The sequence below is a fragment of the Malus sylvestris genome, chromosome 5, assembly GCF_916048215.2.
Source record: "Malus sylvestris chromosome 5, drMalSylv7.2, whole genome shotgun sequence".
Taxonomy (NCBI): domain Eukaryota; kingdom Viridiplantae; phylum Streptophyta; class Magnoliopsida; order Rosales; family Rosaceae; genus Malus; species Malus sylvestris.
Window position 1 is genome coordinate 22,534,334 of NC_062264.1, and position 14,192 is coordinate 22,548,525.

The following is a 14,192-nucleotide window of genomic DNA, read 5'->3' on the forward strand; positions in this document are numbered from 1 at the left end:
TTTCCCATGTGCAACAAATCTGATGTATATGCAATTTTTGTCAAGTTTTATACTTTCATTTGCACCCAGTTTGGAATGATAATTAAAAGGTTGCAAACAGATGGTGGAGGTGAATATACTAGCAAGAGGTTTACATCTTTCTTGGCTGAAAAAGGTATTATGCAGTTCATTTCCTGTCCTTACACTCCTCAACAGAATGGGATTTCTGAGAGGAAACATAGGCATGTGGTGGACACTGCTCTCACTTTACTAAGTGCTTCTGGTTTAAGTAGTGAGTTTTGGTACTTTGCTTATGCATATGCAGTATTTCTAATTAATAAAATGCCTTGTAAGACTTTGTCCTTTAGTTCTCCTTATTTGCTGTTATACAACAAGTTACCTGAGTTGCAGTCTTTGAGAATATTTGGATTTGCTGTGTTTCCTTGGATAAAACCTTACAACAGTCATAAATTGCAGTTTAAATCCAAAATGTGTATTTTCTTAGGCTATGCAATGGGGTATAAGGGCATTATTTGTTATGATCAACAGTCCAAGAAGTGTATTATATCAAGGCATGTCATTTTTGAAAAATCCATTTTTCCTGCAAAGTTAAAGTCCTCTCACAGTGGTGATATTTCAGTTAAGTCAACTGATAACACTAGTTCTGTGATTCTGTCATTTCCTATTCCCCTAAGTGCTACAAGGAATCAATCTAAGCATGGTCAATCACCAGTTCTTCATCCTGTTGGGACATTAGGATCTGTTAGTACTTCTCCACAGCATCAAAGCCATGCATTTTCATCAGCATCAACACCTGGTACTTCCAACTCTTCAGCTAGTGATACACCACATCAACCTCCTTTGCAACCTGTCCTCGATCCTACTCAACTACAGGTAATATTCCCTCTTTCTGACAGCTCATCTCATACTGGTTCACCTATCTTACCTGTACAACAACCACCACATCATGGGATTCAAGCTAGATTACAAACATGAGCTATCTCAAGAAAGAATTATGAAGCTTATCTTGCAGAGCTACCTGAGTTAAGTTCATTACAAATTCTGGACTCAAGTTCTGATAAATCTGTTTTTGGTCCAACTACTGGTGCATGCTTTGCTGGTTTTTCGTTCTTAGCAGATATATCAGAAATAGAAGAACCTAAGAATTTTAGGATAGCATCTTGTAAATCTGAGTGGCAAAAAGCTATGCAAGAAGAGTATGATGCTTTAAAGGCTCAAGGTACTTGGATTCTAGTTCCTCCGCCATCTAACAGAACCATTGTAGGTAGTAAATGGGTCTATAAAATCAAGAAAAATCCAGATGGGTCAATATCAAGATATAAAGCTAGGTTAGTTGCTCAGGGTTACACTCAAGAACAAGGGTTGGATTACTCAGAAACCTTCAGTCCAGTGGTAAGACACACCATTATAAGGCTTATTCTTGTCTTAGCTGCACAATATGGCTGGAATCTGCGACAACTAGACATTAAAAATGCCTTTTTGCATGGTGATCTCGAGGAAGAAGATTATATGCAGCAGCCTCAAGGCTTTGTGGATCATTCTTCTCCAAATCATGTGTGTAAACTCATTAAGTCTCTCTATGGCTTAAAGCAAGCCCCGAAAGCCTGGAACTCAAAGTTTACGAGTTATCTTCCATCTCTTGGTTTCACAACTTCTCTTTCGGACACAAGTTTATTTGTTAAAGTCTATGAAGGTGATATTATTCTTCTATTACTTTATGTAGACGACATCATTCTCACTGGCTCCAATCCTACAAAAATTCAAGCAGTAATCACTAATCTTGCAGAAGTGTTTGATCTCAAGGATATGGGCAGATTATCTTTCTTCTTAGGCTTGCATATTCAGTATAAGGATGATGGGTCACTATTTATAAGTCAATCTAAATATGCTAAGGACTTACTAAAGAAGGCGACAATGGAGACATGTAAGCCCACATCTACACCGTCAAAACCACATGCCCAGCTACTTGAACAAGAAGGCATTGCTCTCTCTGATCCAAGTCATTATCAAAACCTAGTAGGGGCTCTTCAGTATTTGACCTTTACTCGGCCAGATCTTGCTCATGCTGTTAACATGGTCTGTCAATTTATGACTTCCCCAATGGATCTTCACATGCACCTTGTCAAAAGAATCTTGAGATACTTGAAAGGAACACTTGACTATGGTCTGCACTACAAATAGATCTTGGATTTCAATCTACTTGCCTATTCAGATTCAGATTGGGCAGCAGATATAAATACCCGAAGGTCTATAACTGGGTTTGTGATTTACTTAAGAGATAACCCGATCTCATGGCAATCTAAGAAGCAGTCAACAGTTTCTCGTAGTTCCACCGAGGCTGAATATAAAGCTCTAGCACATTCTGCAGCAGATTTGTTTTGGATTCGGGCTCTCCTCAAAGATATGCATCAGCGAATCTTGGTCCCTCCATTACTTCACTGTGATAACCTCAGTGCCTTGACTTTAAGCTCGAATCCTGTTTTTCACTCCAAGATCAAACATCTTGATATCGATTATCACTTTGTTCGAGAAAAAGTGCAACGAGGTGATTTGATTGTCCATTATATACCTACTACGGATCAGGTGGCAGATGTGTTCACAAAAAGATTGCATAGTCTTGTGTTTGTCAAGCACTGCCGACAGCTTGCACTTGCTGTTTCCGATCAGTTTTCGGCTGGTTGATTCAAACTTCACTTGGCTGTTCAGTTTGAGGGGGGAGTAATAACCAATATAACAGAATGCCACATGGCATTATCTAGTTGATCCAATGGTAGTTAAGGTATAAGGGTAATGTTGTAATTAGTCTTTGTGGCTATATAAGAAGTGGTAATGTGTTCAGTTTTAATAGAATATCATTTGTAATATTTCTAAAGGTTCCAATATACAATCTCTCTCTTTCTCTTTGTCTCTCTGCCTTTTCTCATCTCCTTAGTTCAGTCATCCATTGTTGTTCATATTAATACTTCTAACAGCACTACATCAGATATGCAAGCCTCCAACAAATTCTTTGCTAATAATGGAAATTCCACAATTGCACTTTTTATATGTTGGCCAAATCGGATAAATGATCCTTGTGGTCATAAGGTATTCGAAAGATAGCCCATGTGCTAAAAAAACTCGGATTTAAACCCCTGTGGTTTACTCGTTAGCAAATTTAGTCCTAAAGTGATTTTTCCGTTAACTATCTATTACTACATGGGTAAAATTGTACTTTGACATGTGCACCTTCTTCTTCCTCGTCTTAATATAATTGTAGCTACATTTTTCGAGTCTACTCTCCGCCTAGGTAACGATGGCATTTGCAGAGTCTGAGACCGAACCCATGATTAAGAAAACATTTTTCATAATTCATCATACATATAAAGTTAACGAAATAACAAATATTAACATACACAAATGGCAGTGATCATACAAATTACTTATTCATCTCAAAAATTATCAAATGGGCAATCTAACGTAAGAAAGGATTAACTTACGACAGCCTTGACATCTTTTGAGGTAAGAACAACAATAATAGCTCCAGGTATCACCTTCCTCTTGTCAGTTCTCAACTGATTAGCCCAAAGCCTGTTATTGAAACTCCCTCTAACCCTCTCCCCCAAAAACCCAGAACCACCACTGCAGAAACCACTTGGTCTTCTCAAATGGGTGTGTTTCAAAGCCACACAGCAAGAATCCATTCCTGTTGCTTGCCAACTTTAATAGAATTCTAACCGATCAGAAATTGAAAACTCAGATAGCATTTAAACCAAAATCCCAGTAAAACCCCCAATCCCAGTAAAAATGTCAAAGTACAATTTTACCCATGTATTAACAGATAGTTAACAGAAAAATCACTTTTGGACTAAATTTGCTAATTTAAATCTGAGTTTTTTTAGCACAAAGACTATCTTCCGAATACCTTATGATCACATGATCATCTATCCAATTTGGCCTTATATGTTTGATAAAATTGTAAGAACAGTGCAGCAGTCATTCAATTCAAAGGGGTTTTGAAAAACTATGGACATGTACTTCAAAACACCTATCCTTATAAATTTACAAGAACAATCCGTAAGGTAGATAATATGATCTATGCCAAAATCAAAGAATTGTAGCATACCGTCGGGGTATATGGCAGCAGCACCACCCTCATAAAACCAATCAATCTCCTTCTTTCTTAAAAGAAAAATCCCTCTAAGAACAATTCCAGTAACCTATAAAAGCACGACAAAAGAATAGAAAACTCCATCATATGGTAGAGAATTTGAAAGTGTAGATGACCTTCTATGAATAAGTTTGGGATCCAAGCAAAATAACTGATGGTAAATCAACAAAAACTATGCACCTTATCAGGGTGTGATTGGCCATATGCAAGGGCAAGTGTACTGCCCCGTGACTCACCAAAAACCTGGATGACAAAGTAAGAAAAGTTCTCGTAGTTAGAATCGAAAATATGAAAGAAGCATGTTTTTCTTTACCCAGAGCTAGAAACGACCTACTGACCTGCCATTCCGGAATTTCCAAGTGCTCCTTGAGCTTTTCAATGTCACTAATGAGATCCCATGTCGTGTTTTCAACCAAGCAAGCATGTGGGGTACTTTTCCCCGCACCTCTCTAGCAATACCGAAATAATTTCATATATCAAATGTAGGACGAACTAAAATGCATCTAATAACTTATCATAAAGGTTGAAGTAGCAACCTGATCAAACAAAATGATCCGGTAAAACTCAGGATCAAAGAATCTTCGATTACTTGGTGAAGTTCCTCCTCCTGGACCCCCATGAAGAAAAACTACAGGCTGCAGGACAAGATTCAAAACATATTAATAGACAGCTGTCAAATGTTAGTTAGGAAAGTTATCCTTGTAATTTACCTTTCTGTTAGTTTGTTACTTTTAGCTTTCCTATAAATACTCAGTTGTAACTTATCATTACTTAAATGAAATCATATCTCAATAAAAGCAGCCTTCTCCAGCATAGCTCATTTCCAAGTCCTACAACTTTGAGAGGATTTAATAATCCCCGTTTTCTAAAAATTTGAAATCTCTAATAACTGAAGAATCGTGTTGAAGATCAACATCAGCCCAATTGGTGTTTAGATTCTAAATAACTCTAGAAAATACAGTAGCAAGCTTGGAAAGCAGAAGCTTCTAGAAGACTTTGTCCAGCTGCAAATGGAACTAGATTTTTCTAGTTCAAATCTGCATGTTAAGTCAGTGTGCATGCATATTAAGCTAGAAAGTTCTAGCAGCTTGTAATATTGTGTGGCTATTATGCAAAGCTTAGGGCGGTGGCAGTGTGTAAGTCGGCAAACCTCACATTATAAATATGTGAGGTGCTAAACTAGAGAAATGAAGTAAGAGAGAGCTAAGTAATCAAGAAAAAAGAGAAGATGTGAGAATCAAGAGAGCTAAGTGAGAGTGAGAAGTAAGAGTAGTCTTGTGAGGAGTGTGAGTGGTCTATAGTGTGTCTCTAGAAAGAGTGAGTGTCATAACTTCTAAAGAGTGTTCTTGAGAGTTTGTGTGTTGTAATATTTTGTGTGTGTAAAAGTCGTACCCAGTGCACAAGGCTCCCGCTTTACGCAGGGTCTGGGAGAGGTGAATGTCGGCTAGCCTTACCCCCATTTATGGAGAGGCTGCTCCCAAGTCTCGAACCCGAGACCTACCGCTTATGGGCGAAGGCACTTGCCATCGTACCAAGTGCGACCTCTCCAACACTTATGTTAGAGTTGTGTTGTAATACAAGTAATTTATTTACTTGTGTTGTGTCTCTCCAACACTTATGTTAGAGTTGTGTACTCCAGTTTTTTCTCAACAATTGGTATCAGAGCGGTACGATCAAGGACCGTCTCTAGTGAAGCTTCCGAGAATCGTGAGAAATTTAGTACTTTGCAAGATTGTTGACTAATCTTGTTTGGCTTATCTAAGTTCTGCTGACACGATGTTTGATCTTCGAGTTGTTGGAGCAATCAAGAAGTTGAACAACAAAAATTACAACACTTGGGCGACGTGTATGGAGTCTTGCCTACAAGGTCAAGATCTTTGGGATGTCGTCGGGAGTAATGAAGTTACACAGCCAGAAGAAGACACCAGCAGCACTTTGCAGAAATGGAAGATTAAGGCAGGTAAGGCCATATTCGCCTTAAAAACCATAGTTGAAGAGGATATGTTAGAGCACACAAGGAAAGCCAAAACACCGAAAGAAGCATGGGACACCTTCGCCACACTCTTTTCAAAGAAGAACAATACAAGACTGTAGCTTCTCGAGAATGAGTTATTATCATTGGCCTAACAAGACATGATGATTACCGAATATTTCCACAAGGTAAAGTCTATTTGCCGTGAAATTTCTGAGTTAGATCCTAGTGCTGTCATTGTAGAATTCAGAATAAAAAGAATAATTATCCGTGGGTTAAGACCTAAATACCGAGGCTTCGTTGCCGCTGTACAAGGATGGTCTACCCAACCATCACTTGTTGAATTTGAGAATTTGCTTGCCGATCAAGAAGCTTTGGAAAAGCAAATGGGAAAGGTCTCTTTAAGAGGTGAGGAGGAAGCGCTCTACACCAATAAAAGTAAGGGCGGCTTTAAACAGCATGTTGGTGGTGGGTCTAAAGGAAATGGTAACAAGGCAAAAGGTCATCAAGGAGGAGGGAGTTCACAGCTAGGGGGAGCTCCAAAGTATCATGGCAACCGTGGTCAGTCCTAGAATAATAAAAGGTTTGAGGGAAAATGTTACAATTGTGGAAAGAAGGGCCACATGGCAAAGGATTGCTGGTTCAAAATGCCCACAAAGAGTAACCTCGCCAACTCAGAGAAGAAAAGTGAAGATGACTGGGACGCCGTAACGTCTCTAGCCTTAGAGGAAGAATGGGACGCAGAAGCATCTTCTTGGTGGTGCTCAGAAAACAAGGCATTGCCAAACTTGAGAGAGTTTGAAGATAAGCTGCAGCAAAAGATGGGGGAGCAAACTGTTCAAATCCAATCGAGACCAAATGAGTCTAAGGATTCGCTTGATGGTGATGATATTGAGCAAGCAGTACCTCAAAACCCTTGGCAAACTGGCATATATCAACAACCCGAAGAAGATAGACCTAGTCAAGTGGAAGTATCAACTCCACAATCACAACTAAAGAGGTCAACAAGAATCCGGAAACCAAATCCTAAATACGCCAACGTAGCCATAGAAGAAGAAGAAGTTGAACCTGAGTTGCTCAAAGTTGGGAGAAAAGGTCATTGCAGTGGGGCTAAATCAAGCTTGGAATCTAGTGCCAAAGCGAAGAGATGTGAAACTCATATCACGCAAATGGGTGTGCAAGAAAAAGCTCTTACATCAACTCGACATGGAGGAAAGAATAAGCTGGTGTTGAGAGGGAGTGTTGAAGATCAACACTAGCCCAATTGGTGTTTGGATTCTAGAAAATTCTATCAAATGCAGTAGCAAGCTTGGAAGGCAGAAGTTTCTAGAATACTTTGTCCAGCTGCAAATGGAACTAGATTTTTCTAGTTCAAATCTGCATGTTAAGTCAGTGTGCATGCATATTAAGCTAGAAAGTTCTAGCAGCTTGTAATATTGTGTGGCTATTATGCAAAGCCTAGGGTGGTGGCAGTGTGTAAGTCGGCAAACCTCCCACTATAAATATGTGAGGTGCTAAACTAGAGAAATGAATTAAGAGAGAGCTAAGTAATCAAGAAAAAAGAGAAGAAAGAAGAATCAAGAGAGAGCTAAGTGAGAGTGAGAAGTAAGAGTAGTCTTGTGAGGAGTGTGAGTGGTCTAAATGTGTCTCTAGAAAGAATGAGTGTCATAGCTTCTAAAGAGTGTTATTGAAAGTTTGTATGTTGTAATATTTTGTGTGTATAATACAAGTAATTTGTTTACTTGTGTTGTCTCTCCAACACTTATGTTAAAGTTGTGTGCTCTAGTTTTTCCTCAACAAATCACACTATATAGTGAACAAATCAAATTGTATCTAATAAAAACTCTAAATTTGAACAACAAATGCAAAAACTACGTCATTTATTAGGACGAAGAAGGTCGTCGGGATTTCCAAACTGCTCCCATTTTGTGGATGTCCGAAACCTTCAGAAACCCGGAACTGTCCGGCTCGATATCCGAGTACAGGTTCCGTTTCAACTCGGGAAATTCCTTCTCCGATTCCATCAAATCGCTTGCCAGTTTCGGCTCACTCTCAAAGCCCAAACTTTGTCCGCGCAAAACTATTTTCTGGGAATTCCTCTTCCCTGCAATCACAAACACGCCGTTAGTTTCCTATCAATTTTGGACTTAGAGAGAGAGAGAGAGAGAGAGAGACCAGTGAGGTTGTTGGAGGAGAAGGAGAGGGAGGAAGGTGAGGGAGTGGAGATGGTGATGGAAGTGAGGTGGAGGGATGCGAAAGAAGAGGAATTGGCGGTTGACACCTTTCCCAAGGAGAAGGAAGTGCCCAATCCAATCGGATCATTTTCTTTGTAATTCCTAGGCTGCGTTTGATTATGTGGGACTAAATTGGAAGGGAATTAAAACAAAAACAAAATGGAATCTTGCTTTAGATTAGGATGGAGAGGAATCCAAAATTAAAACAAGAACAATCCATAATTTTATATTAGCATTGTTGTTTCACTTGATAATATTTTGCTTTAGATTCTATATTATATGTTTTCTTTGCCATGTTATTGCATTGCACCAATAATTAGGGTTGAGCATATGTCGGTTTGGTACAATTTCGTCCTTAAATCGCCAACGGTTAAGTAAACTTACATGATGCAATTTGTTTGATTTGATTTGGATGAGATGATTTTCTGAAGCAACAGAATCAAACCAAACCATTCAAAAAAGGTATGTTGGAATCAAATGGTTCGGTTTTAGCGCTCGACTTGACGAGAATCCAAACATACCCTATATATGAGATGCGACAAACAAACTGAGAAAATGGTTGTATTTATTGCAAGTCTGTATGCTACAAAGTACCCCCTCTGAATCTGCAGCAAAGAGGAGATAAAAATAATAAAAAACCTGATCCATCCCATGTCTCTTGCAAACAGAGATCTAAATACTACACCGCTCCTTCCAAGCTTTTTCAGATAGTAGCTTCTCTCTTAGCCAAGGGAAAGCCTATTGCAGTTTACAAACTAACCATTCATTGTGTATTCTAAGCTATATATATATATATATAGTCCCCATCGTTAGCGTTTCTTCGACTGGTACTTAGTGGGATGGGATCCGCTCCGGATTTTATTTCGGTGCTCCGGATGTTTCCCACACCTCTAAGAAAAACAGACACAAAGTACCGAAGACTGCTACATTCACCTCCCAACTAGAAGTAACTTTTGTATATCAACTGTGGTACTTGTGTTCCACCTTGTGGCTATTTGTCAGCTTCTTTGGCAATGCTTATGCAGTTGAGTTTATAAGGCTCCGCCTCTTCCAGCATTTGAACCACCATTCTCATGGAGGGTCTTATAACCGGCACCTTGGCAGTGCAGCGGACTGCTATGCTCAAAACATTGATGGCATCTTGTTTTAGATCGTCAGAAATGCTCCTGTCCACCAATTCAAGCTCACTATCAACGCACCGCATTTTACTGCAGACCCAGCTCACTATATCCGTGTTCTCTCCGAACTCAGCCCCAACTGGCCTCTTCCCGGTGACCAACTCCATCAACACCACCCCGAAGCTATAAACGTCACTCTTCTCATTGATCTTGCAGGTATATGCATACTCTGAACAACCAAAACAGACATATATTTTATCAGATTTCAGTGTCATAATTAAAATCGCCCATTACATTGTTACATTCTAACTCATGGAAATAAACTATTTGTGAAGATGTGGCTACACCCAAGTTCGAATCTCCCTTCCTGCAGATTAGATTAGTTTAAGGTAAAACATCGTTTGTATGACAAGAATTACCTGGAGCTATGTACCCAAGTGTCCCGGCAATGACATGCGTGCAATCTACACCAGCCTGCATAATCTTTGCAAGTCCAAAATCAGCAATTCTTGGCTTCCAATCTCCATCCAGCAGAATATTACTAGACTTCACATCCCTGTGTATCACAGGTCTATGACTGCTTCCATGGTGAAGATACTCCAAACCCCTTGCAGCCCCCAACGCAATCTCATACCTTACTTCCCACCCCATCTCCATCTTTTTACTTGTGTGTAGCTGATCATATAAGCTCCCGTTCGGAAAGTACTCGTAAACCAGCAGGTTGCTGTCCTCACTTGATATGCTGCAGTAGAGCTTCACCACATTCACATGCCTCAGAGAGCTCAGTGTGGCCACTTCTGCACCGTACTCTGATGACCCGGATTTAGTCTTCTTCAAGATGGAAGCGCTGCTTCGGTAACTTTTTCTGTCACCGGAGTCTGAAGTGGTCCAAATGTGCTTTACAGCAAATTCTCTCCCATCACTTAGCACAGCTTTGTATACATTCCCTGACCCCCCCTTGCCAATCAAGTTCTCAGCTTTCACTGAATCTAAGATTTCCTTCTCGGTGAAGCTTAGCACATGGTATTGCTTCATAGTCCACGAATCACTCTTTAGCGGACGGTCAAGTTTGCTCTTCCTCAGCTTCAACAGCAAGAGCAAACCAAGCACAACAAGCACAACAAGTATTGATGCAATGAAACTGGACAGGAAAATTCGGGGCCGGCTAGAAGTGCCAGGACTTGAGGAACAAGACCGCACATTTTCCATGTTCTGACTGCACAAACCCGGATTTCCATCAAAGCTTTCATTAAAGGCCTGAATGGACAGTGATTCGGGGATTCGACCAGTCAACTGGTTGTTTGTCAGATCAAGAAGGCTGAGTTTTAGTGACGAAAAAGTAGCAGGAATTTCGCTGGAAAGGCGGTTTGCCGATAAGTTCAAGGAATTCAGATTATGCAATGATCCAAGACTTGATGGGATTTCACCAGAAATATAATTGTGGGCAAGGTTTATTTCAGAAATACCAAAACATGAGCCTAATGATTCTGGTATTGTACCAGACAACATATTTTGGTCCAAATCAAGACTGCTTAATTTTGTCAATTTCCCAATTGCTTCTGGGATTTTCCCACTAAATTGGTTCACACTCATTTGAATTGCGATCAATGAGGTAGCTTCAGACAGGGCATCAGGCAATTCACCCGAAAATCGATTATTCGCTAAAAGTAATAGTGACAAAGAGTTTGCCTTACCAATCTCTGGTGCCAGAGGACCTTCAAATTGATTCATAGAAAGATCAATGAGAACAACATTTGGCAAGCTCCATAATCCAGCAGGAACAGTGCCCCAAAGCGAATTTTTGCTCACACGAATCCGAACCAAAGACTTACAATTGGCATAGCTCTCAGGAATCCCACCTGTGAAATTGTTCTGCAGAAGGAGAAAATCAATCATCTTCCCATTGTTGCACATTCCGGGCGGTATAGCACCAGTCAGATAGTTCTCCGACACGTCAATGTAATCCAATCCCGCCCAAGAACCGAGCTTTTGAGGAAGTGTACCGGTGAGCTTGTTCGTGTAAAGTGAGAGCTTGGAAAGGCTCTTCAACTCCCCAAACTCCGCCGGAACCTCGCCTTCTAACCGGTTTTCGAACAATTGCAGAGACTCAAGCCTTGTCAAAAACCTCAGCTCAGAGAGGCCACCTTCAAGCTTGTTAGCTGAGGCATCAAAATTGACAAGGCTTGTGAGGTTGCCGAATCCAACCGGGATTTTTCCGGTCAGGGAATTGTTGTAAAGCTCGAGCTGCCATAGCTTGCCGAGATTTGAAATTCTCTGGGGAATTTGTCCCAACAGTTGGTTGTCCGAAAGCTCGAGGTTTTCGAGCAGAGTGAGGTTTCCGATCTCCTCTGGGATTTTTCCGGCGATGCTGCAATTTGTGAGGTACAGCCAGTAAAGCTTTTCAAGCTTCACAACTTCTTCAGGAAATGGAGTTTGATCAAAAGGGTTGTCGCCGAGGCTCAAGAAAGCTAAGCTGGTGAGATTTTCCAGCGATTTCCATGGAAATTTCCCGGAAAATCCGCTGCCATTGAGACTCAGGAGGGTTAATTTTGTCAAAGAAGACAAGTCTGGAACTCTTCCGGTAAACGAATTTTTACCCAAATCCAACTGCTCCAAGCTCGAGCAGTTTTTCAGGTCATCCGTGAGGCTTCCGTGCAATCCATTGGAGCCCAAAGAAAGCTTTTTTAACGATGGAAGCGAGCAGATTGCGTGCAACGGAAGAAACCCGGAAAGGTTTTGCTGGGAGAGGTTGATTTCGGAGACAAAGCCGTCGGAGTCGCAGACGATCCCGGTGAAGTTGCAGACCCCATTGGGTGGTGCCCAAGTAGTGAAAAGACTTGGGTTTGAGGTTTCAAGGGATTGCTTGAGATTTAAGAGAGGTTGAAGCTCGTCGGATGTGGATGAAGAAAACAGGGAGAGGAAGAGGAAGAGCAGAGGGAGGAGGATGGTTGTCGGAGGAGGAGATAATCTCTGCCGGAAAGACATGAGGTCCGCTGGAGGTGGTGGCTAAGGAGGATGTGCCAGCTTTTGGTTACGGTGAATGGACTCGATGGAGTGGCAAGTTGGAAGTCGAGAGGGAAAAAGGTGGCTTGGAATACGAGTTCATGTGTTCACACGGTGATAGGGAATTCACGTGCGTAGTAAGCAGAATGGGGGAAGAAAATATTAGTATGGAATGTTGAAGTTAGAATTAGAGTAAATTGTACTTATGGTTCTTAACTTTAATTCAATTGGAGCAATGGTCATTCAACTAAAAATTCATTACCACTAATTCCTCAATTCATCAAAAAGTGCAGCTATGGTCCCTCAACTAAAAATTCATTATCATTGGTCCCTCAACTTTAATTCAACTGGAGAAATTGTCCTTTAACTTTAACCCAATTGTAGCAATGGTCCTTCCAACATAACTCGTTTTGACAAAAATTTTGACGTGGTTGACGAAAAAGACCATAATTACACACTTTGATGAGTTGAAGGACCCTAATTATATAAATGGTTATTCCAACATAACTTATTTTGACAAAATTTTGACGAAATTGATGAAAATGACTATAGCTACACATTTTGATAAGTTGAGGGACCAATGGTAATGAATTTTTAGTTGAGGGATCATTGCTCCAATTTGATTAAAGTTGAATGACCATTGCTACAATTTACTCTTAGAATTAAGCATGGGTTTCATAAATCGGATTGGATTCCATAAATTAATTAATTGTCCGGTTTGGTTTACGATCATAAAGATTCGAACTTAGATGTAATGAGTTAAATGTTTTCTTAACTAACTAGTTTAACTCACAAATTGTTTCTCTGTGCTTCTTTTGCTAATGGAAATAGGGGATGACGATTATCTCTAAAATGTAGGGTCTCATCTCCTTCGAATTTAAGGGTAGATGTTATGCAACTTGATACTCCATAAGGAAATAATTCTGTCTTATCTACTTATTAGAAGAAAAAATAAATAAACATTTTTGTACTATTTAGTTTGCTTACTTTCCATCTTAATGGATTACCCACACCCTGTCTTTGTGAATAATGTATATTTTGACCGAATAAATTTAACTATCGGAACCGTTCAATTTATTAATCTTCATTTTTAAATCATTATTTCAAAACATAATTCGAATTAGAGATCATTTAATCATCCAAACATATCAAAAAATGGACTGCTGATCATGAATATTTTGGTGCCTAAACTATCAATGTGTTCTTGAGATTTGAGTGACCAAATGATCTCCTATTGAAATAAAGTTTTGTATGAGTCATATTCAAATAGATATTAAAATTTTGAATAACTCCTATTATAAAAGTTTTACGGTCATACTATATTATTCGTATGAAAGAAAGAGCTCATTCCCAAATAAATGATAGATTTTTCAGTATGCCTAAAGCATGGTCTGTTATACCATATGTTATTATACAATTAGTTAAAAAAAAAAATTAATTTATAGTTGAGTATATGATAATATTTAGTGAATCGAGTCATTCTCACATGTTGAAAATTTTCTCCAAAATAAGATTGTAGGTATTATCCTTTATGTAAGGAAAAAGAAGAAAAGAAGAGAATGACAATTTCTTTTCTCCCACCTACCAAACCGCCCAATCAGTCCAAATGTGCGTAAATTCCATTTTGGTTGGCGGTGTCCACAGTATAAATATCGCAATTAATTTTCTTTTGGACTCTCAACTCTCAAGTAACAAATAATTGGAAGACAAACGCTCAA

The 14,192-nt window shown here is 39.6% G+C and overlaps 1 protein-coding gene across 1 annotated transcript; it reads right to left on the reverse strand.

Annotated features, from left to right (window-relative positions):
- Positions 1-8,901: 8,901 nt before the first annotated feature.
- On the reverse strand, positions 8,902-12,619 carry LOC126623327 (receptor-like protein kinase 7). The gene is made up of 2 exons (XM_050292177.1): positions 9,891-12,619; positions 8,902-9,700 (listed from the first exon to the last, which is right to left on the reverse strand). The coding sequence occupies exons 1-2, from the start codon at positions 12,454-12,456 to the stop codon at positions 9,345-9,347; spliced, it is 2,922 nt and encodes a 973-aa protein (XP_050148134.1). The 5' UTR covers positions 12,457-12,619; the 3' UTR covers positions 8,902-9,344.
- Between the last annotated feature and the right edge of the window lie 1,573 nt (positions 12,620-14,192).